Genomic DNA, 26,550 nt, shown 5'->3' on the forward strand with positions numbered 1-26,550 from the left:
CACACACACACACACACACACACACACACACACACACACACACACACCATGTGCTTTGTCCAGTCGAAAATCAGATGGATGCACAGTACCGTGTTTTCCATAAACGATAAGAGAAACAAGCTGTTAGTCGCCAACGAAAAGTAAGTTTGTTAAAAGTAGGCATGGGAAAGGACGCATCACACGCAGAGTATGTTGATCAATGTACAATTTATTCTAAACAAAATTTTTACGTTTCGCGAGTCATTAGTTTTTACTTTATGTCGCCGTCCATCAATGCACATCTATATACAGCATACTATTCCCCGACTCGTTCAGCCTCGCATTATATAAACATTATTAAAAGTATCATACACTTGGAGCCTTACGTCGTTAACGTTAATGGGTAATTTTAGTTTTTGGTGGAGGTGAGTCAGTGTAAAATACCTTATTCCCCGCGTACCATTTACACCAGTATTTTACGTGTACGCGTGTTTACATCCATTTCCATCTGGATAGTGGATATACGAATGAGTATGCCCAACTATCGATGTACAGCTAGGCAAAGATTTGTTCTTAAAAACAAAGTAACGTCGCAAACTTATTATCGTTATTATTAATCGTGTTTATTGTACAAAATTTCGTAATTTCGTAATTTTCTCTAGAGAAATTTACATGTTTGTCCAGATTTTCTAATCGATTCGTCTGTCTCACCTTCACTTCTCGCACACACGCTCACACAAAATACATGCAGCCACTCTGCGACAGATACGTAACGCACATGTACGGAACCATGCAACAAACGCGCACTCTTTTATTTTTCTCTTTCTCTCCAAACAGGGCACGAACGACTAGCAAAGAGGAATGAATTGATGCGCGAATGGATGTACGCTGTTATACCTACCCCCACCCGCAAAACGAATAACAAAAAAGTAATAGAGCCATTTGTTGATTCGGATGAAATCGCGATTTATCGCGATACGATAGGATCGTATCGTATAGTATAGTTTAGTGTAGTTTAGTTTAGTTTAATTTAGTGTAGTTTAGTTTAGTTTAGTTTAGTTTAGTTTAGTTTAGTTTAGTTTAGTATAATATCGTCAAGTAACGTAACGTAGCAGGGTTTCGGTAAAACACAGCAGACGCGGTTGTAGATTGTAGGAACGTTAACGTCGACTCGAGAAAAGATAGGTGTAGCTGGGAAATATAGTACAAGACGCTGTTACGATCAAGCCAAACAACAGCGATAGCAAAGTAGATTCCCCAACTGCGATGTTAAGGCGGTAACAGGAGGAATAAGCACGCAGTAACGCGATCAGAGTACCGTACGTGCCAGGTGTGATTAGAGAATATGTATACTTGGTAAGAAGAACAAGGTAAGAAAGGTAATAAAATGAAAGGAAAACAGAGAGAGAGAAACGGGTTTTGGCTCAGAAGGCGACTACGATTCTCTAACATACAGCGCTTCTGTATCTCTTTTTATATAAAATATACAAAAATATGTCGAAACGAATCTTCACAGATCGAGCGTTGAAAGAGAGTCAATGCAATTCTGTGTATTAGATAGAGAGACGCTTACAGTGGATCTTTGGTAAGTTCCTTTTGGTAGGCGATCGGCGACTGTATCGCTTTGAGGAAGTCGCGTTGAGTCTGCAGGATGGCAGTGATCGTGTCTACCCATTCCTGCTTCCGTGGCCCGCTTTCTTCTAGGGCGTTACAAGAGAATCCAAGACCAGGTTTCCGAGGATCCGTTGATCGAATCATAAACTTTTCTGGGTCGTCGTAACATTCGTCGAGACTCATTTTATTCACCTGTCGTGAAACCAAGAAAATGTTGCGCTATCGCTACTTTACGCGAAACGATATTGTACGATACTTTTTTTTCTTTTCTTTTCTTTTCTTTTCTTTTCTTTTCATCAAACTTTCGACACGGTACAAATGGAATGGCATTACTTGAGAATCACAATATCTCCAAGACTACGTTCGTCCGTCGTTGTAAAAATTGTTTAGGTATCTCGATATAGGGTGAGTTTAAAAATTCTTTCTTACCTGGATGTGAGCTTTGTAAATGTAGGCAGGATTTGTGAATTGAGTTTTTTTGCCGACAGCCTCGCTGAAAATAATGTTTTGCTCGAAAAGGAAAACTTGCCACTCCCTCCCTCTATTCGGTGGATTCGATAATTCCGATACCAAGAGTGGCCCGTGCAATAATAATTTACCCTGCGCCGTAATTTTTCCCTGAAGGATACGAAACGGCAAATATAAGTGATAAATAATATATGGCATGTAACGCGTTGTTCATGTTGGATCGAACTCACGTCGAAACCTTGAAGTCTTCCAACGTCCATCATATCGTTAGCTGCCTTTGGGATAACCCGCATTACATGGACCGCGGCTCTAAGGCCTTCGATTTCCGAGATCTTTCGTGTTCGCTCGGTAAGCCTTAACGCCTCGCGAAGCAGAAGCTGATACTTGGTGATTCTTTGTACCGGTTTTATCAGGAGATCGCACAACTGCAATCGATGTCCGAGCTTCTGTCTCAAATCCTGGATCAACCGAATACAACAGCGTTACGCTAAATAACAAAGAATAACGACGTACACGTTCGATACGTAAGATACTTGTTCGGATTACCTCGAAATAAGTGTCTATATACTCGGAAACGATGTATTCGGAAACTGGTTTGTTCTGACAGTAAACAACATACATGTGCAACTTTCTCTCGTACCGTTTAAACAACGGGCCAAGTTCCTCGGGACGTTCCAGACAGCGTTCCAGAGCTTTCAGAAAGAAACTGCAAACACGTGCAAACATGCAAACCAGCCAATAAATTATCAGCAAAAAAAAATTAGCTCTGTTTGTATGTATAATAAGGTTCGAGTTCGATCGGTTTCAACTCACTCTCTGTGCCATTCGTAGATCGCTTCTACGTTGCCAAACACCATCTTGTCTTTTCCACCGCGCAAGTCTTCCGGCAAAGGAACGTCACACTCGGAATCTCGCATAAAAGACATGTATCCCTCGACTATTTGTCTAAGATCGTTCACGTAATCTTTTTCCGTGTCTACCAATTCTCGAATCACGAACTGTCGCTTCGTAAGAATGGTGCTTTCAGGATCGGATTCCTCCATGGTTTTATGAGCAGGGCTACTGGTCGTCGCGGTAACCTCCATCGTAGACACAGACTCTTGGTTGTAACCATCTTCGCTAGCCATCGTGCCGATACTTGACCCTTTACCGCTGGGCGTTCGCATCAGGCTCTGTCTCTCTTGATTTTCCGTGTGCTGCTCCTGTCGTCGTGATTCATGTATAATATCCTCGATCGATAACTCGCGCATTATACATGTATCGAATCCTTCCTAGCTAACGCATACATATATATATACGTATATATTCGATCGAATCAACTTACCATTCTTTCTTTCACGATCTGCTCGATTTCGGCTAAATCAACTCTCGTTGCGCCATCGAGAATCTTAGCGGACCGCTCGGATGTCTAAGAAAAACAAACAAAAGAAAATCAAACTTATTCGTAAAGATGTTATATAGAGGTCGGATTTGAAATGTTGACTCTCGACTCGCGTAATTTCCATAGTCGTCTGTCGACGAAATCGGAAAAGAAAAAAAACTGATACGAGATATACCTGTAGTAGATATAGTAGCAACTTACCGTAGACTTTGCGCAACCCTCGGTTGGAATCGTAGATCCCGAAGATCCGTTGGTAGTTCCTACGAGTATCGGCTCCGTGATAGGCTTCATCGGTGGTGGAAGTTCCAACTCATCCTCGACATCGTCCGCTCCATTTTGCTCCGAATAAGTTAGTCCCTCGGTGTCGTCGGGCTCCGGTGTATCCTCTTCTAGCTCGGAGCTCTGCTCGATCTCTCCTTCTTCCTCTTCTTCGGGTTCGAGTTCGGTCGAAAGTTCGGTATCGAGATCCACGTCGGATACCGAATCGGACACGTGCATCGACGCGGCTGCGGATGCCAAGGTGGAGATGGAAACAGGTCCGGGTCTCGATAATCGAATTTGTTCGTTACCGCTCGGTAATTTAAATCGTTTTTCCGAAACGTTCTTCTTCAAGGTGGAACGATCGCTTAACGGCACACCAGAGATTGCGCTCGACGTCGACGCTGCTGTCGCATTTACCGATTTCTCCACTTTACCTTGGCTGAGCTTTCGCAATGGCGGAGGCAGCCACTTTCGTCTATATAAATAGGAAAATGAAGAGAACGAACAATGTACTCGTGTCTTTTCTCTTCGATACGGTTTTTCAAACTTTTTATCATATGCTTACCCGCTGAAACCGCGTCTCTTGTTTCCAGGAGAGCTTGTGTTGGCGACGCCGCTTCCATCGTTTGCGACAACATTTTCTGAAACAGATTATTCAATTATTTTCGGTTACGTTATCTCGGCATGTACATCGATGTAAACGCGTCTACGCCATTTCACCGTTTGTAAAATGGTTCAAGTACCTGTTTCGTCTTGCGATACAGGCGTAACGGCATTTTGCGTAGTTATTCCGATCGCCAGTGGCGACAAAGACGACAACGACGACGACGACGATGCAGTTCCCGAAACACCGGATGTTGTACACGTCCCGATACTGCTACCACCAAAGATTTGACTTTGTACTTGATTGCTCGATTGCTGTTGCTGCTGCTGCTGCTGCTGCTGTTGTTGTTGTTGTTGTTGTTGCTGCTGCTGCTGTTGCTGCTGCTGCTGCTGCTGCTGCTGCTGTTGCTGCTGCGGTTGATTCGGAGCTTTTCTAGATGGCGAAGTCTTACTGGAAGTTGACGGAGGTTGTTTAAGCGCACTCGTAGGCACCAACCCTTCTGGCGGAGGATCGATTTGTCCTGGCGCAACCAGCAAACGCACGTGAGTCCACTCGGGTGTGTTTACACCGGTTATACCGCTTCCATTTTCCAATACTTCTACTTGCTGACCTTTCGTTACCGTCAACTCTTTCGAGCCAGGTGCTGCCGAGTGATCCGCGATAATCCATGTCACTTCGACTACACCAGTCTGAAACGATTTCGCGAAATTATCGATATTATTTTGCTAATATTACACGGCTCGACTAATGTTAAACGAAACGACTTTTTGGCAAAGTCGGTAATCTTGGATCAACCGATGAGATATCCGAAACACAAGGATCGGAGTTGCGGTTGAGGTTGATAGAGTGGGATTTAGGGATAGCGATGCGAGATAGAAAGGGAGAGAAAAGAGGGGAAATGCGAGAGGAGAGTCGGGAGATGGCGCGAAAAAGCAGATCGACGGAATAGCGTGTACAGATTATCTATGAGTTTGCGGACCGATGGAGCGTTTAATGGATTACCGATGCTTCGATGATTTCGATTTTATCGAAATAGCTCGTGTTCGGTAAAGGCACGTAGTACCCGTCACGCCTAGATACATATTTTTCTAAAATACACGACAAGCAACAACGGGACGAAACACGCCAACTTGCCAAATATAGCCGTATATCGATACCTACGTGTATTTTTTCTTTTTTTTTCTTCACTTTTCAACGCGTTATCGTATTCCAACATTTATTTTTGCCGTTTTGTCGAATAAAACGATTCGTCGTAGAAACTTGAATCGATTTCTCGACAACTCGTAAGCTCGACGCGATATCAAAATTAGTAGCGGTAAAAAACGTTGATTTACGAATATACAAGATACGCTATTGGTAATCGGTAACGTATCGATAAATTTGAAAAGTTGTAAAAAAAAAAAAGGAGGTTAAGCAAAGGTGAGAATGTTTGTAGATATGCCGCGATTAACAGCCGAGACAAGTGAAAACCGTCAGAGGATCCGACCGCTTGCTCTTGCGTCGCATTCCACCGACGAAAATAGACTTTTTCCACGTGCCAAATTTTACCGATTCTCTTCGAATCCTCCCAATGATCCCAATATGACGATTCGACCAACGAACGTCGTTCGTCCGATCGTTACCGTGCATTCGACAACTCGAAACGAAACTTCACCTGTGCGTGAGTGTACGTGTTGAATACAACTACACGTGTACTTGGAAATCTATACATATGTACGTACACATCGCCGTTCGCTTATCATGTAGTTTGAGAAGCATATCGCGAGAATTCGATTATGCAATATGCTTTCCGTTTCGCCAGATAAAGACATATTTACCGGCTTACACGTACGAATCTAGCCATCGATTCAAACGTACCAAATCAACTCTGCGAAAAGCTAATCTCGCCCTCTTCATATCCTAATCTTCGTGAGAAAATTATTCGACGATAGTCTAAATATATAAAGGCGTAACAAACAAATCTCTTGGTTGGCTTTAAAAACCTTTAAATAAAGCTGAGCGAAAGAGAAGAAAACAACAAGGAAAAACAAAGAGTGGAGAAAAAGGTAAATCAATCGAGACGTGTAGGCCTTGAAACTAGAAAATAGTCGAGACATTTTGCACTAGTTCGTTTGAATAACGTGGGAAATACGTTGTACCAAGGTAACGTATAGAGAGAAGGCACCAGTACGGCGGATGTGGCTACGGATACAGTTGCGGATGTCGAGTGCGATTGTTTCCTTTTACGTTGTTCTTTACTTTACCTTCTCTCGTGTAAACGTGCAATAAAAACGCCAACGATACGGCTTTCCGTTATCTAACGTTGTTAGTTAAACAAAAGGAATAATAATCTGTGACCGAGTGCAGTCTTGTTCCACGCGTTTATTTGGATAGATTTACGATTAACCGTTCAACGATCAAGTTGAAAGGGTTGTAGTGCGCGTTTTACGGTACATATTCTCGCGATAGCCGAGTTTCATTTTTCCTTACCCTCCCGTTCATCGACCGAAAAATCAACGGAAGAGGAGTAATTCTCTCCGTCGCAACATGCTGCTCAAGGTGAGGAAAAATACGACGCCTACTTGTGTCGCATTTTCCTAACAAAGTTAATTATATATATATATATATGTACGCGCGCGCGCGTGTGTGTGTGTGTGAAGGAGGAGGAGGAGGAGGAGGAGGAGGAGGAAGAGGAGGAGATGTGAGGGAAAACGTAAAATGAGCTGCGCGCAAACTCAAGTACCTGGGAGAGAGAGGGTTGGCGATGCAAGTGTCGTGCCTGGAACGAGCCCGGGGTGTCGATGGTATGTTGCCTAGAGAGAGTTGCATGTAGCGGAGCTGCAGAATTCTGACGTAACCAAGAGAACGGTAACGAGATCTTCCTGCGGGCTTTCTGAACGATCGTCGCAGGTTTTCCTGCAGGCGACGTCATGACAATTTCACCTCGCGTTTAATTCACATGCGCAAACGCCGACATCCGAGTAGAGGAAACGAGAAACGCGATTAACGGTGTCGGAAAATGTGCGACCGACATGCTTCCTTGTTCCGTTTGTCGTTTCTCTCGCGAACAGATGAAAAAGACTAGATTCGTCCGACGAATCGTCGTGTCGAGTGTCTCACTCACCATCGAACGGATCCATTCGACCCAAGTGTCGCGCCCGTACTGAGCCCGTTACCTCTATCGTTCTCTGCCTGTACCCTCACCCTCCTTCCTTCTCCCGCGTATGTACCTTACCGCCAATCTATTTCTCACCCTTTGCCCCTTACCCCTACCGAGGGCACAGTTTTCCTCTTCTCTTTTCTTCCTTCGTACATACTCTCTCTCCTCTCCTATCGTCTCGTGCACGCGACGCGCTTGCTCGCTTTTCGATTACTCTCGAACCCCACCCAACGCTCTACTCTTCTCTTCTCACTCGCTGACCGAAACCAACCGTCGCGTCGCGTCGCGTCGCGTCGCGTTGCGTCGCGTCGACCGATGCCCGCCGCTATTGCTAGATCGCTACCTAGCCACCTCGCTACCAAATACCAATCCTACAGATGCTGCCCGTCCAGTAGATCCAAAGCTGGACACCAGACAAATCAGACCAACAATCAACCGTTCGCCACTCTTTTTCCCATCACCACACCCCGCCCAACTCATTCTCTTTCGTTTATTGCTTTTCTATTGTTCGATTTCGACCAGTTCCCGTCTACTACGTACCCCTACATTACTCGATACACTGACAATCCTTGCATCCGTGATCCTTTGACAATCGTTTTTTTCTCTTTCTTTATTATTCCGTATCTTTGAAAAATTACTTTGTTACTGTCGTGTAAAGGATACTTATTTTGCTAACTATAACGTACAATCTACAAACACGGTATTTAACGGCAGCCTTTTCACGTGTCTAACAATATCGATATTATTAACTTTCTTCGAAACATGATTCCTAAAACTAACTAGACTTCCTCCTCCTTCTCGGCAACCCTCGCTCTTACCCTTTTCGTACACCGTTCGACCACCGTGTCCTCTAACGCGTCACGTGTTTCCGACTATTGACGTCGTACCTTGACGAGTAAATCATACACGTCCCCGAGTGACTTTTTTTCGTTATTCGTGCTAATACGAAACGTAAATACGGTTAGACAATTACAAGTTGTTTTCGTTGTCCATAAGCCATGTCGGGAATCGCGTCAACTTGCACGGAGATGAGAATCGAGGTTCGCCGCCAACGATCACGACAAGGTAAAACAAGAGAAATACAAACGAAACAGAATAAACAACAGATTACCAAGTATGGCTTACCTTATCCGAGTCTGTGGTATTGGTGGATCCAAACGATGCGAGAGAATTTCTATCCAAATTTTCAACGCTGTCGTCCAGAGAAGCGCATTCCTCGAGATCTCTACTAGAACGTTGACTCGAACTCTTTTTAGCGGGACTCTTGGGCATGCTTAAACTGAAATAGGTTTCTTGAATAACCTCGCGCAATCTCTTCACCCATAATTGTTTCGCGTCCATCGAATTGGCTCGAAGAACGACGCGTGTATCGCTGGTCGGCGCTCGTCCAGTCCAAACCGCGAATTTGCATTCGTCTCCTTCGATGTGTTCGGTTACGCCCAATTCGGAGGTCATCAATCGACTTTTATAAATGTATTTCACCTGTCACGATAAACCAAGAAAACTTTATATCGATCCCAACTCGCGCGATTCGCGCGAGATAAAGCTCGTCCACGATACCTGCCCATCGAACGCACCCTATTCCAATAGGATGTTTAACTTGCTTACCTTCCCAGCGGAATCCTTCACTTCTTTGCTAAACAATAGATACAATTCGAAGAGAAATATGTGCCGATCTCTACCTTTCCTAATTAATTGTTTGGGATCCCACACGGTAAACGAGTCCTGTAGTACAACATCACCGAGAGTATCTATTCTTACGTCGCAACCTTCCAGCATGCTCAAATGTAAGGCATCGTTTGCTTTCTTAGGCACATTTAACATCACTTCTAGTCCATCTTTTATTTCGCCCTGTCCTTCTTGACAACAAGCCTGAGTCGTGTAAACCAAGAAAAGAACGTTAATACGGACAAAACAGTAATCGTAACAATTACGATCGCAACAGAATACGCGTGCGCTTATTCGTAAACGCTTATTCGTAAACGCTTATTCGTAAACGCTTATTCGTAAACGCTTATTCGTAAACGCTTATTCGTAAACGCTTATTCGTAAACGCTTATTCGTAAACGCTGCTGGCCTTGGACCCTGTCTCGTTAAATTCTCTACCTGAAGATCCTTGAGCAGTAGCTGATACTTGGTAATTCTTTGTACGGGTTTAATCAAGTATGCAGCGATCGGATGTTCGACGCGATGTTTCCTTTGTAATTCTTCGAACCACGTCCCGCCATGAGTAACCAACAACTGATTACTTTCCGGCTTGTTTTTGCAGTACATCACGTACATGTCGAATTTCGGTGCCTGAATAAACAAACAACATTTCATGAAATTCGAACAAAGTTGAGCAACCGTAAATTTGTCAAGCTTTCCAGCAGTGAGAGTGACACCAAGCCTCGAAACGAGACCGTCGAGACAGACTAGTCACTCACCCATGTCACGAAACAATGTCCAACGTCCTCCGGCATGGTTTCGTATTTCTCGAGTTCACGAAGGAATATGTTACTATGAAATTGATGAATCTCCTCCATATTGCTAAAAATTATAGATTCTCGACCTTGCAATCCCATCGGAACGTTTCCTTTTCCGCATCGCGTTTCTTCCAAAAAACACCGAATGCACGTTTCCAAATCTTTCACATAGGTACGTTCCGTTTGTAGCAATTCAGCCATTATAAATCTGTCGTAACGTAACAGTCGATGAGAAACGAGCGAAACAAATAATACTACAGAAAAATAAATAGTATATTCAGCTCGATACGGGACATGTGTACATGTACTATAATCATATTCTATATACTATACTACATATAGGAGAAAAAACAAACTCTTTTCGTCGTGCCGATCTCCTTTTCTCCTCGTTTAATTCCTTCAGATCTTTTCCCTTGATTTTCTCCTCGAGCAAAGGATCCGAATTGCGATCGATAGACAAATCTTTTTGACCATCGTCGGACTGAATTCCTAAATCATCTTCGATTTGAGTCTTGTAACAATCCATCCGCGTACTAAAATCTTTGTATCGTTGGTCCACTTCGGCAACAGACTGCTTGATCGCTGTTGCGTGAGCATGGCCCTTTTCCACCAAATTGTCCGCCAATTGAATCAACAGTTTAACCCTCTCTCTTGTTTCCTATATACGAAAAGAACAAATCGAAAATAAACAGAATCCATGGCATAGCCAACGAAAAATTTCGATAGCTGATCGCGGTACGGAACGAAACGGAAACGGAAACGGAAACGGAAACGGTAACGGTAACGGTAACGGTAATGGTAACGGTAACGTATGGAGCTGAAAACTCCTTACTTTTGCAGCTCCTTTAAACTCGTTGTGCTCTCGTAACAACTGCTCGTTTTCGATACGATTTTTTCCAACGTTAGTATGCGTGGCTAAATATAGTTCGCCTGTTTCTCTAATCCATTCTAAAGCTTGTTTAGCGCTGCGCTCAAACAGTACATACTGATGACACTGATCCAACCGCTTTTTACGTTGAGTCCAGTACTCGAGCACTCGATTCTCCTTGCAAAGTAATTCTTCCAAAATACCTAAAATACGATACGATACGATCGACATAAACAGATTTAAACTTGACTTACATTTACTATATAATTTACCATTACAATTAACGCTCGATAATTCATTGAAACATCGAGCGAAATATTCTATTAAAAAATTGAATCGAAATGGATTAACGTGACACTAACTTTTAACTTTATTCTCGGAACCAGCGCTGTTTGCCTGGTAACTATAAAACTGGAGACTGCGATTCGTATATTTGAGAAATGTTTCCGCAGTTCGTCGTACTAACGTGCAGGCTTTCAAAAACGCTTCCTTTTGTTCTTGATGTTTACCGACAAGTGTCGGCACTTGCGTAGCTTTTTCGCCAGAGGCACACCAATCTTCGTCCCTTTTGTATTCACGTTCGAGGCTATCTAATACGGAACGCACTTGTTCCGCTGTCTTGTAAAAGTTTATACTAGCGGTTACTAATTTATGTCTCTCCTCTGCACACGTAACTAGTTGCTGCCATCTCTTGGTCACCTCCTCGGCCACCTCCCTTATACTCTTCGGATCGTAATGATTCGCGCTGACGAGCGCATCGGCTCTGTGCTTTACCTGTGTCAACCGATCGACACGAATTTCCATTTATCGTTTACTCGTAATCTTCGTACGTTACGAGTACGCGCATCGCTCCTAATCCCAACTTTACATAGGTATCAGACTTTAAACGAATCGTTTTACTTACCTGAACAGCCGAAGTATGTGTTTTTTCTATAGCGACTTGAAACTGTTCGTGTTCTAGGCGTAGCTGGTCGGCGTCTTGAAGATTCTCCGGGACTCTCAACGATGCCAGCAGCATAGCTTCCCCGTTACGAATCCAGTTGGCTACGTGAGTAGCGTCGGTTTGCAACTGTACCAATTGAGAAGCTTGCTCCAGTCGAACTCTTCTCATCTCTGCTAGATCTTCCGCGTCCATTTCTCTTTCGTTTAAGAATTCGAGAAGTACTTGAACCCGAGAAGTGGCGCTATGTTGTCCATCTGCCATTATACAGACTCCAGATTGTTCCAATACCTACATCAAACACAAAATGTTTCATTCCTTTCCTTTCCTTTCATTTACTTTCATTAATATGGTAGTCGAACGCGTTATTAGAGATTCTTACTTGCGCGAGTTCTTGACCTTGTTGTAAAACCTGAAAAGCGGTATTCTGCATGTGAGCAACGCCATCGTTGTGTACACGTAACAATTGCTCCGGTGAACCTTCTCGAGGTGGGCCTTGCAATTCTTGTGCCCACATCTCTAACTGTCCGCTCGCTTCTAAGGCATCTCTTTCAAACACGCGCAATCGCAAACAAAGTTCCAATCTCAATTTTCTGGTAGCCCACAAATCTTCCAATTCTTGTCTTAACCCGGCTAACCTATCGAGTGCAGCTTCCACCGCAGTTATCTGAAAGTGACCTCGTAAGGTAAGGACAAGGACAAGGAAGAGTTGTCTTAACCTGATTGGAACGAAACAACTAAAATACAATCGATTCTATATTCGGGCATTTCTCTCTGTTACCGCGTATACTCTACTGACAATCAGATGGCCGTACGCGAACCGTCTAATCGAAGCAAACCGAACGAAAATACCAGACCAACGAGAAACTTACGGAACCGGTGGTATCGGGAGCATCGGTAGATTCTCGAAGTTCCTGAAGTAACGCTTCGCCTTGTACTATAGTCGACGCGCAAGCCTCCAAGCAAGAGGCTCTATGCTGCGCGCACTGCTCCAATAGCCTTTCCGCCGTTTCCAAATTCTCCGCCACCTCGTCCTGTTGCAATTCTTGCCGCAATTCGTCCACCCATCCACTCAACTGCACAACAGACAATCGAGCCCGCGTATAGTGTCATTTTATTCAGTTACACTTTTTCGCAGTTTTCCTTTAGAATGATCGCGATCGATTTTGTCAACATTTACCTCTTTTTCGTGCGTGTAAAATACAACCGCTAAATCCAGTCTTCGTCTACGTTGCTCGACTCTTGCTGCAAAACTGCTCACGTGAGCTTCCAATTCCTGTGCCACGGCATATATCTCATCCGCAGCACATTCTCCTGTGTGCGCCAATTCTTGTGCAGCGGTAAGTAATTTGGTGGCGTTCGTGTAAGTATTCTAAACGAGCGAGGAAAACGACTAGTTGGTGGTACGCTTTCAAAGTATTCATTCGCAAACATCTGAACGCGATAAATCGATCGAAAATTACCTGTGCAACGTTTTCAAAGTGTTCGTGACTTTTCTGATACACCCTTGCTTTTTGAAGGTTTCGACCTACTCCCGTGTTCTTTCTAATAAATACTTCGCCGTGGTTCGTCAACCAATCTAAAACTTGTTTCACATCCTCTTGAAATAATCTGCAATTATACATACATATATCCAATCTAATGAAAAAAAGAAAAAACCATAGATGACGAGGTTACGAGAAACGATGAAAGCCAATGGAACTGCTACCTTAACGCGAGTCTCTGATGTAGCTTCACTTTTCGGGCATGCCAACGAGCTTCTAATGCTCTGTGATGACCCAAAATTTGATGAATCACCGCCAACACATGCGACGCGCCCTCGCTATAATCCGCGGCTGGATTTCCACTCATTCCCGAATGCCCATCGATGCTGTGCCCATCTTGGCTCTAAACAAATCAATCACAGTTATCGATTTGGTCGTTCAACTTTCGTCCCGTAAATTGGCCAGTCTACGTATCTACCTATCTACGTGTGCTATTGTCATGCATTGTACCGATAATCGTTGGACCGTTCGTTGCGAATTCATTCAGAAATCCGTTGACACAAGTATAACGTTAATTGAAATATTTACTCTATCAAGAAATAGATAAAGTAATAGCTAAGAAGAATGCATGCATCCGTTCAGCGATCGAGACGGCAATCTTTAACGAATTCTCCAATTGATAGATCGAACAACCATGCGAAAGCCATTTTTCTATTGCCAAAGCGTGTCGACGAACGATGTCAAGTGTCTCCGAGTAGACAAAATAAACGACCAAAACTATTTGCTTTGCAAACATGTACATGCACGTACACTCATGCACACCAATGAACGTACATGTTTTCTGGCTGTATGGTCTATTCCTTGCGGTTGATTACAGACTTGCACCAGATGATCCAGTTGGTAAAGAAGCTTCTTACTGGTACTATGCACCTAAACAATAGGATTTCCCAAAACCAATTTAACATTTTCTACAGTCAACGTTCGTCGTTTAATTCGATATCTCGAGTACGTAAATCTATATGCAGAAGAGAAAATTAATTTTATTCGCGTTGGTAGGTTGTCGCGAATTCGAATATAATCTAACGCGCGTCCGCTAACCCCCGTATTTCTTTGCAACATTCTTTTTATCACACCCGCATACCAAGCGCACGTCCACCGGTTAGAAGCTATAAAAAGAACAAAATTACTAAATGTTTCGTACATAATCGTTGCGAAACGTGTCCAAGCTCGGACCGTGGGTCGAACTCAAGCTGTGACAAACTTGCAGCATCGAGCCTAGTCCGCTCAAAAGTGCTTGATACGCGTCATAAACCTGCCAAACATCATTATCTTTTACCAAATACATTTTCTTTGTAACGAGTTGTATCTAGCTGAATTATACCGCGTGAGTCGTAATAACGTTACGTTGAAAAGACAATTAGTTTGAATAGAATTCAAGTAGCTATTCCAAATCTAATAGCTATTTTCCTTTCATTATTTCTTTCTTTACTTTGTTGCGTGCGCGTCTATCGCTAGGAATCAAATGTACGTAAAGAGAGACGATAATAAAGAATCACCAACACGGTAAGAATTACCTCTGTATAGGCTTGACACATCGCCTCGTAAAGAGTTTGATGTTGACGTATGTGAGATTCCAAGATTGGTATTTCGTTAGCCAAGTTGCCAGCATCGCAAGCTTGACTCCATCCCGCGACGTTATCGACGTACTGTTCGGCCTTGTGATGAAAAACAACGCTCAAACTAAGAACCGCCGTACGTTCGTCGAGTCCTGCCGCAAACTCTTTCCAAGCTCGATCCAATCGACCGGCTACAGCTCTTACGTGTCCGGCTGCGTAGTGCTGCGTTTCGAGCAAACGACTGGCCATTGTTAGAATCTTGTTAATATTGACGTAAACGTTCATAGAACTCATAGTGAAATGCTTATGTTCTTCCTGCAAATTTTTGGCCAATTGATACGATCGACCAATCTCTACGTAATTTGCCAAAAATCCTTCCCTATTGTGACATATCCAATCGAACATTTTTTCACAATCTTGTTCAAAGAGTCTTAGTTGAAAACATTGATCCAATTTAAGTTTTTTAATATGCCACAACTGCAAAAGATGTTGTTGCGCGGCATGTACCGAATCCAAGTGTTGAATCACTAAGGTTGCCAATGCTCGTCCATCCGGATCGGTACCGCCAGTCGCCCCACTTTCGATGCTACCTCCTTCGCCACTGGTTGCACCGATACCTAACAACAGCCGCGTAAGCATGCGATAAACGTTTGTTTCGTCTTCGATTACTTTACTTTAATTTAGTAATAAAACAGTGGTTCTTACTATTATCGAAACGTTGCAGTAGTCTTTGGCCGACAACTTCGATCTCTTCTACCGGAACTTTCATAATTTTCTTCTTCATTTCATTGTGCAAATCAATTCCGTGTTTTGCTCCAGCCACGTCATCGGCAAAATCATTGCGACTTAAATCTTCTTGCAAATCGTCCAATCTATCGAGAAGATCGGCCGCCTGCCACGTAAAATCCTCCACGGCGAGTCTCGTGTCGATCCACTGAGCGTGATCGTATTGCAGAGATCCATCCAAATCAGCGGTCAACTGTGACGGATCGATTACTTTTGTCAAGGCGTCCAAACTTATAGTGTTTATCTAAAATTGATAAATATTTTTATTTATTTATTTATTTATTCACTAGAAACGTATTACCTTGTTTTAAAAACCTTACCTCAAAATTATACTTTTTTTGTTTAGCCAAAGTTGTTCGTTGCTTTTGCCAGAAATTCTCTGGTTTGATGATAAATGCGATATGAACAGAACGATGAAAGTGTTCGTGCAACACCTTGAACAGAGAAATTGAAATCGGTGTTACGCGTTTACGATTCGCGTACGAAAGTAATCGTTATCGCATTTAAATTTGTATAAAAAACGTCGAACAAGTTATACGAAAATACAACCTTCAAAATAGGTTTAACAGAGTCCCAAGTAGCACCACGCATATCCACAACCACGGTGAACCGTAAACCTCTGACCTCATCGGTAGGTACGGTCAGAAGGTATTGCAAAAGACGACGATAGTCCTCGGGTTTTGCACGTTCGCGTCTCGGAGTGGTAGGAAAAACAAGTACAGGTCCGCCTCTACGATCTCGACCACCCGGTAGTATAGCCAAACGCTCTTGAAGCAAAGGCAAAACCTCGGCTGCTCTCGTCCCATCCATTTTCTCTCTCGTTGCTGCTGTTCTATAATTAGAAGAAATCTAAACAATAAAATATCATCATATAATCATAACATATAATCATAAGGTATTAGACTTTTAGCAACAAGGAAAGACAGATACTTGTACGGATGTATTTAAAACAGCTTTCGTCGTCAGCATTTTAAGTCAGGGTCTTACCCTAGGTAAAAAACCATTCAAAGTTAACTGCTACATCTATTTGTTTCAAAGGTCGATACGTTAAGGAGGAAAAAATTGAAATATCCTGGTTCGGGGAGTCTGGTAGTATTTTTCATATCGTTTGTTTTACTGGATTTCTCGTTGAACAAAATAAACGATTAAATGTCGTTGAAATTTGTTGATTTTGAAAAATAGAAAACGACGACGTACGGTAAAATTTCAAAAGACGCATGTATCCGATTAGCACCCGTAATGTTGACATATGATCGTTGTCGTTAATAACGGCAGCCAAGACAGCGATAAATTGTCCAATTGTAATAATTATTCGATAAATTACGGTGGAGATAGACTCGACTTGGACACCAGTCCGTTGTCACAACCGTCGAACCTGAAGCGAACCCTTCATCGTTGATTGAATTACGACTATCACCACTGTCATATCATTGTCGTAAAATAACATTTAACTCTCGGTACATTCATCCAACGACGTTGTACGCCTAGCAATGAAGACCAGTAAAAATCAGATAGCTGCATTCGCTCCGAGATCGTATTGTTTCTTTTGGTTTGTCCGTTGACGTATCCTCGAATGTGATATGATGTAGATGGTAAAATTAGTGGGTAGATTGTACAATCGTAATCGTAATCGTAATCGTAGTCGTAGTCGTAGTCGTAGTCGTAGTCGTAGTATCGTACGGTACGTAGCAACTAGCAGGCTAGCAGTCCTAGCACGTTTAAGTAAACCACGAGTCACAAATCACGAATCAGAGAGTACGGTTGACTCGAAATGAAAATTGTTTCTCTTACCCGTTAAAGATTACTTCGAAGAGACTTGATCCGCTCCGATATCGTTACTTACACGTTATACCAAGCACACATTTATTCGAAGAAACGTATCGAGATTCATATTTGTTTGCCGGCGTTGAAACTTTTGCAGTCGCGACGAATGCGAAACTGCAAAATTACTACCTGCCAATGGCAGCAATGGCAGTCTGCCATATTCGTACTTTGTACTGGTTCGAGTCGAATCTAGTCGAGTCGAGTCGTATCGAATCTGGTCGAATCGAGTCGAATCGATCAGAATCGAATTCCAACTCGATACAATCGCAGATGACGGTAGGGAGGCCAATTTGGACCATTCGCATGCAGCATGCAGAGGGGAATTTATTAGAATTTATTGGAATTGATGTTTTAGTTAGGCACGAGAATAGCAGGAGGCGCTAGTTGAAACGTTCGTGGTGTCTCCTACCAACCGGCTCGTAACTAAACTGTGTAAATATGCCTTTGGCCAAATACAGTATAGTAATATCACAGCAATACTCGTTTTCACTGGGAAACGACTGGATGCGAAAGTCACCAGTGACCACAAGTGACCATCAGTGACTATAGAGCCAATGGAGCTGCACCTCGGGTTATGTCTTCTTCCGCGCGACATAGATGCGCAAATTGTCGATTGTTAGTCTAAAGATTAGACTTGCAATGATAATTACATGGTATCGTTAACATCGTATCGTATGTATACACATCGCTAGATCTAACCACGTCAAGATAAGAATAAATATTATTTTATCGTCTATAATGCAAATACCGCCCTATATGCATTACCACTCGTTCCAAACAATCCATGTACGATCACTTTTATTTTGTATTTTGTACATTCGCATATTTGTATCCAAGTTTAACGCGTCTGCGTAGATATCGGTTAAATTACGAGCAATATTATATGTATTGTACATCGAATATATGTATGTATTTATGTATTTAGGTAGTTTGGTTCTAAATTGAAAGGAATAATGCAACGGCAACGGCAACGGCACCGGCAATGGCAACGACAACAGCAACGGGGCAGCAACGCCTGCGCGTTTACTAGTAAACCAGAAATGGTGTATCCAATTCATCTTGTAATAACTCTCCTCTCCCCATAGTTTTGGCGGTGGGTGGGTGGTATGTTACATACATACGCTTACGCGTCGTTGAGGAACGTTAGGGATGAAGCTAGCGGTAACCTTTCTCGTAGCCGTGCCGTTAATCGTCGGTCGGTCAAACGCGCGGTCTTCTCGTCGTCGGCGTCGCCGTCGGTTCGTCAATTTTACAAACGCACATACGTTCTTCCGTTGGTTCGTTTTCTCGGTCGACCGACGCCGACGCCGACGCCGACGCCGACGCCGACATTCAGTCAATCGGATGTCACCATTCATTTCTTTTTGCGTGTTCCAGTGCTTTCGAGTCTTTGGCGATCGAGTACACGCGAGTTGCCGTGCTTGTGAAACGAAATGGCGAAAGAGAAGACGAACGATTGCGATTGTCCGATGTACAAAAATTCCTACCATTTTCGATGCAACGGTTTCGTCGAAACAGCCTTCCAGTACCGTGATCCGAATAAGATTTCGTTCTGATATGCAAAAACGAACAGTATGTCCATCGAGACGGAAAGAAGAAAAAGAAATTGGAAATTGTTCGAAAGCGCGTACCACCACGAGACGCTGACAACGAGATGTTTTCTTTTATTACTCGGTTTGACTACAGCAGGATTTTGCAATGCGAAACAACAAGCAGGTGCGTGTACCGACTTGATCGTCTTTTTCATTCGTCCATGACAATATAACGACAACAGCAGCAACAACAAACAACAACAACAACAACAACAACAACAACAATAATAATAACAACACGAAGAGCATTCGCTGTTGTAAATCGATTCGAAGAGTAAGGCGCAAAGTGGTGTTTGTTTTGTATGTACAGTATACACGCGTATGTCAAATAAAACGCGCGCGCGTAACGCAACGTTTACAGAGAACGAAAGTAAATCTGGTAGTTGTATTCGTAATAATAGTACTGTATACTGTCAAAGTTTTGTACCGTACGTTGCATAATTGTACAACCGCTGGTAGCGAGAAGATAATCGTATTTTATATGGTGACAACACGGATCGATAAGAAGGCATTTGGGCAGTCATCGGAACCATTATCGACCATTTGGTGAAGCACCATACCGACGAGCATGCGCGTTAAAGTATATAAATTAAACAAATAACGAAACAAGTTGCAAATAGATGATTCGCGTTTTGCTAACGAAACGATCAAAGTAAATGCGTCTCTTTTTCATTTTTGTAATTATATAAAATCGAAATGGCGTCGTGTCGATAAAATATCTTTTTTCGTATACCACACGCGTGTCGTATCGTTTCGTATCGTTTCGTTTCGTTTCGTTTCGTTTCGCAGCATGTAAAGTTGAGCGGTGGATAAGTTTTCCTATTAAACGAGATCTAGGTCATGAATGATTTCTCGTTAGCGTTGCGTATACCTACCGTAATAATTTACTCGCAGATACTGATGGATTTCAACAAAGTTGCAAACTCGAAGGTCTGCATCCACTTTTGATCGTTACCTACAAGAATATCGCGATATCCGTAAGTGATAACACCCATCGTTATAGTACTCGCGATGCGCGAGTATACATGTATGCGTATGCTCGACTGTTTGTTATCAGGTAGATAAAATTACTGTGCCGCATGGGGAACGGGTGACGATAAGATGCAGGGAACTGGGTAAATACAAACTCGTCGGTGATTCGTTGCTGCATTGCCGTAACGCGAGTTGGAACGGAAAACTACCCTCCTGCATTCCGACAACCGCAATCTCAAATTATACCGGTGAGTAGGTAGTCGAAGATAGTCGTTGGCTTTTGAACTTTGTCGAAAATCGAAGACTCGAATTTGTTGGAATAATACGATATACAATTATAAAATTCGACGAGGTAATTATTATTAAAGATTGCAAAAGTTTAAAGTTGTCTCAACGAAGAAGAAACGAATCCTCGTATAGCCATTCTCCTCTGGTGATTGTTCGAGGAGTAACAGAAGATGTGCCGCCAACGATCGTGTTTGGATTACCAGCCGGCTCGGCTGCCGTCGAACCGTCGGGTGCTCTTGCAGTCTTTCCGGGGAGCATTCTTCATTTGGAGTGTCTGTTCACTAGGAAACTTGGTAATCCAGAATGGACTTGGACTTCGACGTTTCGTCAATATTTGACCGGTGAGTATATCGATCGTCGTCGTCGTCGTCGTCGTCGATGTTGATCGAAAAATTAGAGCCGGGCACCGTTGCATCGTAATCATCAAAGATCGTTTGAAATGAAATGTATTTTGATTGGTTGCAGGATGGGCGATCGCCGCTCGCGAGAGAGATTGGAAGTATCGGTTATCGATATATTACGCGAAAGCTCAAGATTCGGGTGTCTACACGTGCTCTACACCACGTGGACTATCAAATTCCATCCGTGTTCTCGTCGTGGGTAAGTTCTTTTTTTTCGCGACTATTGTTACGTGCTGGTTTTTCTTCGGAAACGAAAAGATGACAAAAGAGGATGAAATTGTTGAAAAAATGATTTAACCCTTTGACTGCTACCTCGGGAACTGCGCTTCTATTTCTGTCTTCGATACATTATTATAATAAATGAAATGTGTTTAGCGCGATACCGACAGCAAGCCTATCGGAAATTGAAACGCGCCCACGTATCGTTAGTCTTGCACGTTTCACCTTGCAACGTTACAGATGTTCAATGCCCAGTTTTAAGCCTACCCGAACCACCGTTGATCGGAAAGATCCAAGGGGCGCGAATGGGTCACGGAGCAGTCTTCGAATGTCCTGCCAGCTATAGGCTAGAAGGTGCCGCTGGTATAACGTGCCAATACAACGGTAAGAGATCACAGACAAGAATTGGAGTTTGAATCGATATTCGAGGAAACACAATCATCGACTCATACTTGTCGACATACTTGTTGCAATGTTCCCATTTTCTGACGACGATGACCTATGTTGTTAGGTAAATGGTCCGGTGATATGCCACGATGCGAGACAATCAAATGTCCAGCTATTAACACATCTACCGACATATGGCTACAACTTGTCGAGTACAATAATACCTTTGGCGGTAAAGCTGTATTCGCTTGTATGTGGGGACAAAAGCTATCGGGATCGCAAAGCGTAGAATGCAAAGCCGATGGTTCGTGGAGTGGAGATATGCCGAGCTGTACGGGTAAGCCGACAACTCTCATCTTCGTCTTTATAGTTTCTACTCGTACCGTACGTCAGGCTCAGGCTACCTATACCAAAGATAAATCCAATCGCTTACCGTACGATATATCACTTTCGTTCAATTGAACGGAAATTTTGTATACATTTGTTTTCTCACCAAATGCAGCACGAGTTGTGGGTAGCGCGAATTAGATCTCGATAAACATTTTTCGTCGAGTTTAGCCAAGGTTCGTTTCTAGTTCCTAGCGTATAGGTACATATAAGAATATCTGGCGACATCGTGTTCTATACAGAAATTACCTGTCCGGCACCATCGATACCAAAGAGTGGACATATTATCGAGCAAATGCATCGGCAGCACACATCCTTGGGAAGAAAACAACATCGTCGGAGTCGTGTGTACAAAGTCGGTGCTCTCGTTCGATTCGCTTGCTCACCGGGACATGAACTTTTGGGCAAGGCTTCTATAATATGTACCGAAAATGGAACCTGGTCTCATTCGTCGCCAGTTTGTAAGTTTTCTTTTCCTGCTTTTCATAATATCCGCAATGGATGTCGATATCAAATAAATTTCCCACGATCGAATCGAATCGAATCGAATCGAATATATTTGTTCGAAAGCGATTTCAACAAGCTCGATTCGATTTCCAGGCGAAGTGAGATGTCCTTATCCCGGCGATCCGCCACATGGACGAATCGCACCACTCAAGTATTGGTACAAACCTGGGGATAACATTCAGGTAACGAAACATCAAGTCCAACGAAAGAAAACTCGAATACGTGTCGTTTCATAAATCCTTCGTTTTTTCGTTTCTTCGTATACGATCAAACGGAATTATGTACACAAGTTCGAATTCGACATATGTATACGTATAACCCATCGATTTTGAGCAAATTTATCTATCGTCCCAATTATTCACTAGGTAACCTGCTCGCCTGGATACGTAACACCCCTGGAGCCTGTTCGAAAACCAACGTGTCGAGAAAACGGTATTTGGAGTGCGCCACCGCCTCCTTGCAGATCGTACAAAGATATTTAAAACGAACAACTTCCGAGTAGATCGATGTTGAAAATCGATCTTTTATTAAATTTTCTCAAATTACTGTCAAGGTTCGATATGTACATACATCGTATACAGACACGGTTCTGAGATGCAAGATATCGATTATTCGATAGTCGTGAAATAAACGGTACGTAGTTACGTACATATCAATCGAGCTTTCTGTTTCTCGTATTTTACCATTCGTCGACATTTTCTTTGATATTACTCGAAACAATTGACGAACATTTCGAATGATTTCGGCTCGAGGTTAGACTCACCAATTTGACCCATCGAATATATAACGACGATTAAACATTTTTAATGACCATAACGTCGTCGTCGTCGTCGTCGTCGTCATCGTCGTCGGTGTCGTTGTCGTTGTCGTCGTCGTCACCGTCACCATCACCGTCACCATCACCGTCACCATCACGGTCATCGTCATCGTCATCGTTATCGTTATCGTTATCGTTATCGTTCTAGCCCTTGCTCTATCGCAGTAAACGGGAAAACGAGACAATTAATGAAGGAGGAAAAGAATGAAAGCGTACAAAATCTACAATCTACATACATACATTTATCGATACACGTATGTGCAATAAATGAACGCGATATACAGAGATTGAACGATACCTAATCATCCCAACATTTAAAAACATAGATTTTCGCAATTTTTTCCTTGTAAGTGATATACATACATATAGATGTAGCCATATAAAACTTAAGAATTTAAAAGATTCCCGCATTAGTCTTCCGCGGGGGTCTTTTCAAAGTTGTTTAGCTATACGTGTGAAATAAAGTTACGTTATTCTCTAAGATTAAAAATTCTTATCGACTTCCTTGACAAATGTCTTTGACCTTGTACCTGAAAACACAGTATCTCGTTTCAGATAACATTCTATTGTATAACGATCGGACGACTCGCGACGAGTAATCCGTGATAAAAACAAATCGCATTCGCGTGCTATACTTGCGAAATGTTTGCCAGTAAACGAGCCGAGATATCTCGTGGAATAAAGGACGAAAGATGGTCAACGAAAGACAAACTGGAGCAATATAGAGGGATTCTAAAATTGCATGGTTGGACAATATACTATAGTACCACGTACTACGAACCATGCACCAACAAGTGGAGTGATGGGGATTATGGACACACATGTAATAAAGTAGTAATAATTCATAATAGGTATACTCACTCCCATCGTTCCACTGGCTGGTATGGAAAATTTATTGTTATTCGAATCTTAATGAGCTTAGCTTAGACGTCTATGCTGCGCATTCTCTCATTCTCTGGCCGTGTACCTACCGGCCGTTTCCATACTTTTACTTGTGCTTTCGGTTTTGTTTGTTTGATTCTTTGTTTCTAGAGATTTTTTAATTCGTTCTGTTTAGCAAATAAAATTGAGTGAGTCCCGAAATGCGTGTATAGGTCGCGAAAAGAAGTTACGAACGCAAGACGCTACGAAACTAAAGAAGAGAATATCTTGGCAATTGACTTTATTCCGAGAGGACGTAAAGAGATATCGTCGAATCGTAAGCGAAACGGTGAACGGAATCGCGAAAACTCGTACGCACAGTTTGTTGCGAGATCGGAAAGATTTGCAGTTCAAGTGGCATGGCTGCAAAGTAAAGGTAAGCGAAAATTATTGCAAGATTACCGGTGTCTGTTGTGTCGGTGATGAAGCGTAGTTGTTCGATCGAGCGACTTTCAACTATCGGAATGTGACGTTTGCAGTACATTTACGACTCTATTTACGAAGAGAATCATCGAAAACGTCGTCAACTGGATAAACTTCGTTACGAGAAAAGAAACAAGATGAAGCGATGTTTCGAACTACAGGTAATCGACTAACACGACGCACGTTAATGCTAAAATGCTGGTTTGCGTTTACGGTGTGTACTTGGTTGTACTACGTAACATTGTAAGGATACGTGATCTACGTGATACAGTTGGAATATGCGGAACTATACAACGACTACGCGCAAGAACAAGAAGAACCATGGGCTCAGGATCAAACGCAGCAACAACTCGTTACACGTTATCAGCAATCTACTGCGAAACAAAATGCAGCAAAGGCTATAAATATAACGTACGCTTCTATGCTTGGAATCTTAAAAAAGGTGCGAGTCGATGAAATATTATAGTTAGAGGCGATTACGCGTATAGGTTAGATATAGTATAGTATACATAGTATATCGGATTTATCGTGTCGATGTAAATATATTTCGAGTTGGACAGGATGCTATACACCACGAAGCACTGTTGAACGCGTTGAAACAAGATCGGCGAAATCAATGCGAAATAATATTCGAAGCAACGATAATGGGTCAACTCGCGGTCGAACAGTCGGATGACATCCGGTATAAATGTAAACAAATTACTCGAAAAGTTTGGGATAACATGAAGGAAAGAGAACGTACGTTAACCCTCGCTCGCGGTCAGGTCCAAGACCTATGGTCGTTTGCGCAATCGTTGATACGAACCGAAGTAAGTTGCTACCAGCTACGTGATACGAATCGAACTGTACAACAATCAAAGTCGAAACAAACAATCCTAAAGCTTAATCTGTACGTCGCAGAGTGAAACAATGTTCACCGTGGGAATTGCGCGTGCTGCGAATGCATCGAACCCAACGCTAGAAAAGCAAATCAAATCTTTGGAAAAAATATTCGATAAAGTTAAGGAATCGCTACTTGTACGTTCTTATCGAGAATTGCTATCCAGGTATTGCCATTTATTTTTTTAAGAAAACGTTCTCCCCAAAACTTTCTTGTGCCCGGCCGTACATAAAAAGTGATAAAAAGTGATAAAAAGTGATAAAAAGTGATAAAAAGTATCGAACACGAGATGAAAAAGCTATAGAAAAATGGAAAGTTTCTCTTGTTTTGAATTCAAAGTATTTCGATATCAGAACACGGACTGCTGATCTCGTAAAGCGTATATGGACAAAAGCCGATCGTTGTCGCGTAACTTTCTTTCGTTCTCGTATATTCCGATTAGACTGGAGGACCAAACCAAACAAAGAACACGATTGCTCGAGCAATTTGATCGTAACGTAAAAGAACGTGAATCATTGTTGAATCAGAAGAACGACGCATTGTCCACTCTCGCGGAAGTAAAACACACTCTTGTGGCAGGGGTGGAAGAGTAAGTAACGCTACACTTTTACGCTTTGGATTGTTAAGGTTAATGTTAACGTTGGATAACGGACAAAACACGGCTTAATTCGGTTACAGATACGACGCGGACAGAAATATTCTACTGGAACAAATCGCGATTCAAAAAGAACGCGAACTCGAGCACAGAAAGTCGAGGAAAGATCATGGTGAATTATTAATGGATATCAGAGCTGCGTTACAAAGTATGGTGGCCATGTTGGTTTGCGTGAGAAGGGGAGGAGTTAAAATGCTAAGAAAACAAACCGATAAAAGGCCAACGAGGGACGAAAAAGGTGATACGAATGAATTAGAGCTCCACTTACCCGTAATAGAAAAAATGGAAACGGAAGGTAAACACCGAAAAATGATTAGCATAGTTGAATTAATAGGAAAGAAAGATTTCAAAATATCGCGAAATCCCATTCGTACAAACACGTCTAACCAAGCCAAAATAAACTTTTCTTTACACCTTCGCATCGCGCGCATATATGTATACAGGGTGTCCGAAAAGTCGGGAAGGAGCCGGAAATGGGAGGTAGCTGAGACGATTCTGAACAACAATTTCCTTTGCAAAAATGTCGGATGGGGCTTCGTTAAGGAGATATTAAGCGAAAACCCCGACCAATCAGAGCGCGCGTAGACCGTTCGAGCGGCCGCGGTAGCGAAGGCTACGCGCTAGGCGGCAGCGTCAATGTCCTTCGATGCACGTCGAGTCACTTGTTCGCGT

The 26,550-nt window shown here is 42.6% G+C and overlaps 3 protein-coding genes and 1 long non-coding RNA gene across 18 annotated transcripts in view; 3 read left to right on the plus strand and 1 right to left on the minus strand.

Annotated features, from left to right (window-relative positions):
* The window catches only part of LOC128872238 (triple functional domain protein), a 22,271-nt gene extending 4,503 nt beyond the window's left edge, over positions 1-17,768 (minus strand). For 3 of the 7 annotated variants that reach the window (XM_054114708.1, XM_054114710.1, XM_054114709.1), the window contains exons 1-27: positions 16,155-16,437; positions 15,926-16,039; positions 15,525-15,849; positions 14,778-15,436; positions 14,405-14,515; positions 13,428-13,606; positions 13,183-13,330; positions 12,900-13,091; positions 12,592-12,795; positions 12,102-12,386; positions 11,684-12,010; positions 11,142-11,553; positions 10,744-10,982; positions 10,268-10,569; positions 9,873-10,119; positions 9,553-9,744; positions 9,055-9,318; positions 8,572-8,928; positions 4,447-4,996; positions 4,269-4,344; positions 3,644-4,178; positions 3,386-3,469; positions 2,875-3,263; positions 2,608-2,767; positions 2,292-2,519; positions 2,023-2,211; positions 1,553-1,785 (exon numbers count right to left, since the gene is read on the minus strand). In XM_054114708.1, the coding sequence (XP_053970683.1) occupies positions 1,553-1,785; positions 2,023-2,211; positions 2,292-2,519; positions 2,608-2,767; positions 2,875-3,263; positions 3,386-3,469; positions 3,644-4,178; positions 4,269-4,344; positions 4,447-4,996; positions 8,572-8,928; positions 9,055-9,318; positions 9,553-9,744; positions 9,873-10,119; positions 10,268-10,569; positions 10,744-10,982; positions 11,142-11,553; positions 11,684-12,010; positions 12,102-12,386; positions 12,592-12,795; positions 12,900-13,091; positions 13,183-13,330; positions 13,428-13,606; positions 14,405-14,515; positions 14,778-15,436; positions 15,525-15,849; positions 15,926-16,039; positions 16,155-16,415 (7,262 nt within the window). In that variant the 5' untranslated portion in view covers positions 16,416-16,437. Of the gene's footprint in view, positions 1-1,552; positions 1,786-2,022; positions 2,212-2,291; positions 2,520-2,607; positions 2,768-2,874; positions 3,264-3,385; positions 3,470-3,643; positions 4,179-4,268; positions 4,345-4,446; positions 4,997-8,571; positions 8,929-9,054; positions 9,319-9,552; positions 9,745-9,872; positions 10,120-10,267; positions 10,570-10,743; positions 10,983-11,141; positions 11,554-11,683; positions 12,011-12,101; positions 12,387-12,591; positions 12,796-12,899; positions 13,092-13,182; positions 13,331-13,427; positions 13,607-14,037; positions 14,134-14,404; positions 14,516-14,777; positions 15,437-15,524; positions 15,850-15,925; positions 16,040-16,154; positions 16,455-17,396 lie in introns of those variants that run through there. The other 4 variants (XM_054114705.1, XM_054114706.1, XM_054114707.1 and 1 more) reach the window with 4 other exon arrangements.
* Positions 5,026-11,882, plus strand: LOC128872247 (uncharacterized). Its single transcript, XR_008456129.1, has 5 exons — positions 5,026-6,020; positions 6,109-6,352; positions 6,450-6,845; positions 6,953-7,090; positions 11,741-11,882. It is a non-coding gene; the product is annotated as an uncharacterized LOC128872247 (long non-coding RNA).
* A 176-nt stretch (positions 17,769-17,944) lies between the features above and the next one.
* Positions 17,945-22,842, plus strand: LOC128872242 (locomotion-related protein Hikaru genki-like). 6 transcript variants are annotated; one of them, XM_054114718.1, is made up of 11 exons: positions 17,945-18,082; positions 18,355-19,145; positions 19,916-19,998; positions 20,079-20,241; positions 20,440-20,622; positions 20,747-20,881; positions 21,142-21,285; positions 21,413-21,625; positions 21,918-22,136; positions 22,276-22,364; positions 22,548-22,842. In XM_054114718.1, exons 2-11 carry the CDS (start codon positions 19,004-19,006, stop codon positions 22,662-22,664), a joined length of 1,488 nt encoding a protein of 495 aa, XP_053970693.1. In that variant the 5' UTR covers positions 17,945-18,082; positions 18,355-19,003; the 3' UTR covers positions 22,665-22,842. The 6 variants fall into 6 exon arrangements, with proteins under 6 accessions (XP_053970693.1, XP_053970694.1, XP_053970695.1 ...); XM_054114719.1 differs by having other exon boundaries at positions 18,076-18,215; XM_054114720.1 differs by lacking the exon at positions 17,945-18,082 and having other exon boundaries at positions 18,373-18,624; positions 18,807-19,145.
* Positions 22,674-26,550, plus strand: part of LOC128872241 (uncharacterized) — a 5,159-nt gene continuing 1,282 nt past the window's right edge. The window contains exons 1-9 of one of the 4 annotated variants that reach the window (XM_054114715.1): positions 22,674-22,815; positions 23,555-23,744; positions 24,094-24,296; positions 24,400-24,504; positions 24,615-24,785; positions 24,904-25,152; positions 25,244-25,389; positions 25,666-25,812; positions 25,902-26,173. In XM_054114715.1, coding sequence (XP_053970690.1) covers positions 23,642-23,744; positions 24,094-24,296; positions 24,400-24,504; positions 24,615-24,785; positions 24,904-25,152; positions 25,244-25,389; positions 25,666-25,812; positions 25,902-26,173 — 1,396 coding nt within the window. In that variant the 5' untranslated portion in view covers positions 22,674-22,815; positions 23,555-23,641. Of the gene's footprint in view, positions 22,816-23,203; positions 23,346-23,554; positions 23,745-24,056; positions 24,297-24,399; positions 24,505-24,614; positions 24,786-24,903; positions 25,153-25,243; positions 25,390-25,665; positions 25,813-25,901; positions 26,174-26,550 lie in introns of those variants that run through there. The other 3 variants (XM_054114713.1, XM_054114716.1, XM_054114717.1) reach the window with 3 other exon arrangements.

Source organism: Hylaeus volcanicus, chromosome 2 (assembly GCF_026283585.1).
Source record: "Hylaeus volcanicus isolate JK05 chromosome 2, UHH_iyHylVolc1.0_haploid, whole genome shotgun sequence".
Classification (NCBI taxonomy): domain Eukaryota; kingdom Metazoa; phylum Arthropoda; class Insecta; order Hymenoptera; family Colletidae; genus Hylaeus; species Hylaeus volcanicus.

What these genes read in the sequence shown, in the direction of transcription:
- LOC128872242 (XM_054114718.1), top strand. Translation starts at nt 19,004, where the DNA reads ATGTCCATCGAGACGGAAAGAAGAAAAAGAAATTGGAAATTGTTCGAA. An exon ending in CGCAATCTCAAATTATACCG is followed by an intron (nt 20,242 to 20,439) that starts GTGAGTAGGTAG and finishes TGATTGTTCGAG; the next exon opens with GAGTAACAGAAGATGTGCCG. An exon ending in GTCTCATTCGTCGCCAGTTT is followed by an intron (nt 22,137 to 22,275) that starts GTAAGTTTTCTT and finishes TTCGATTTCCAG; the next exon opens with GCGAAGTGAGATGTCCTTAT.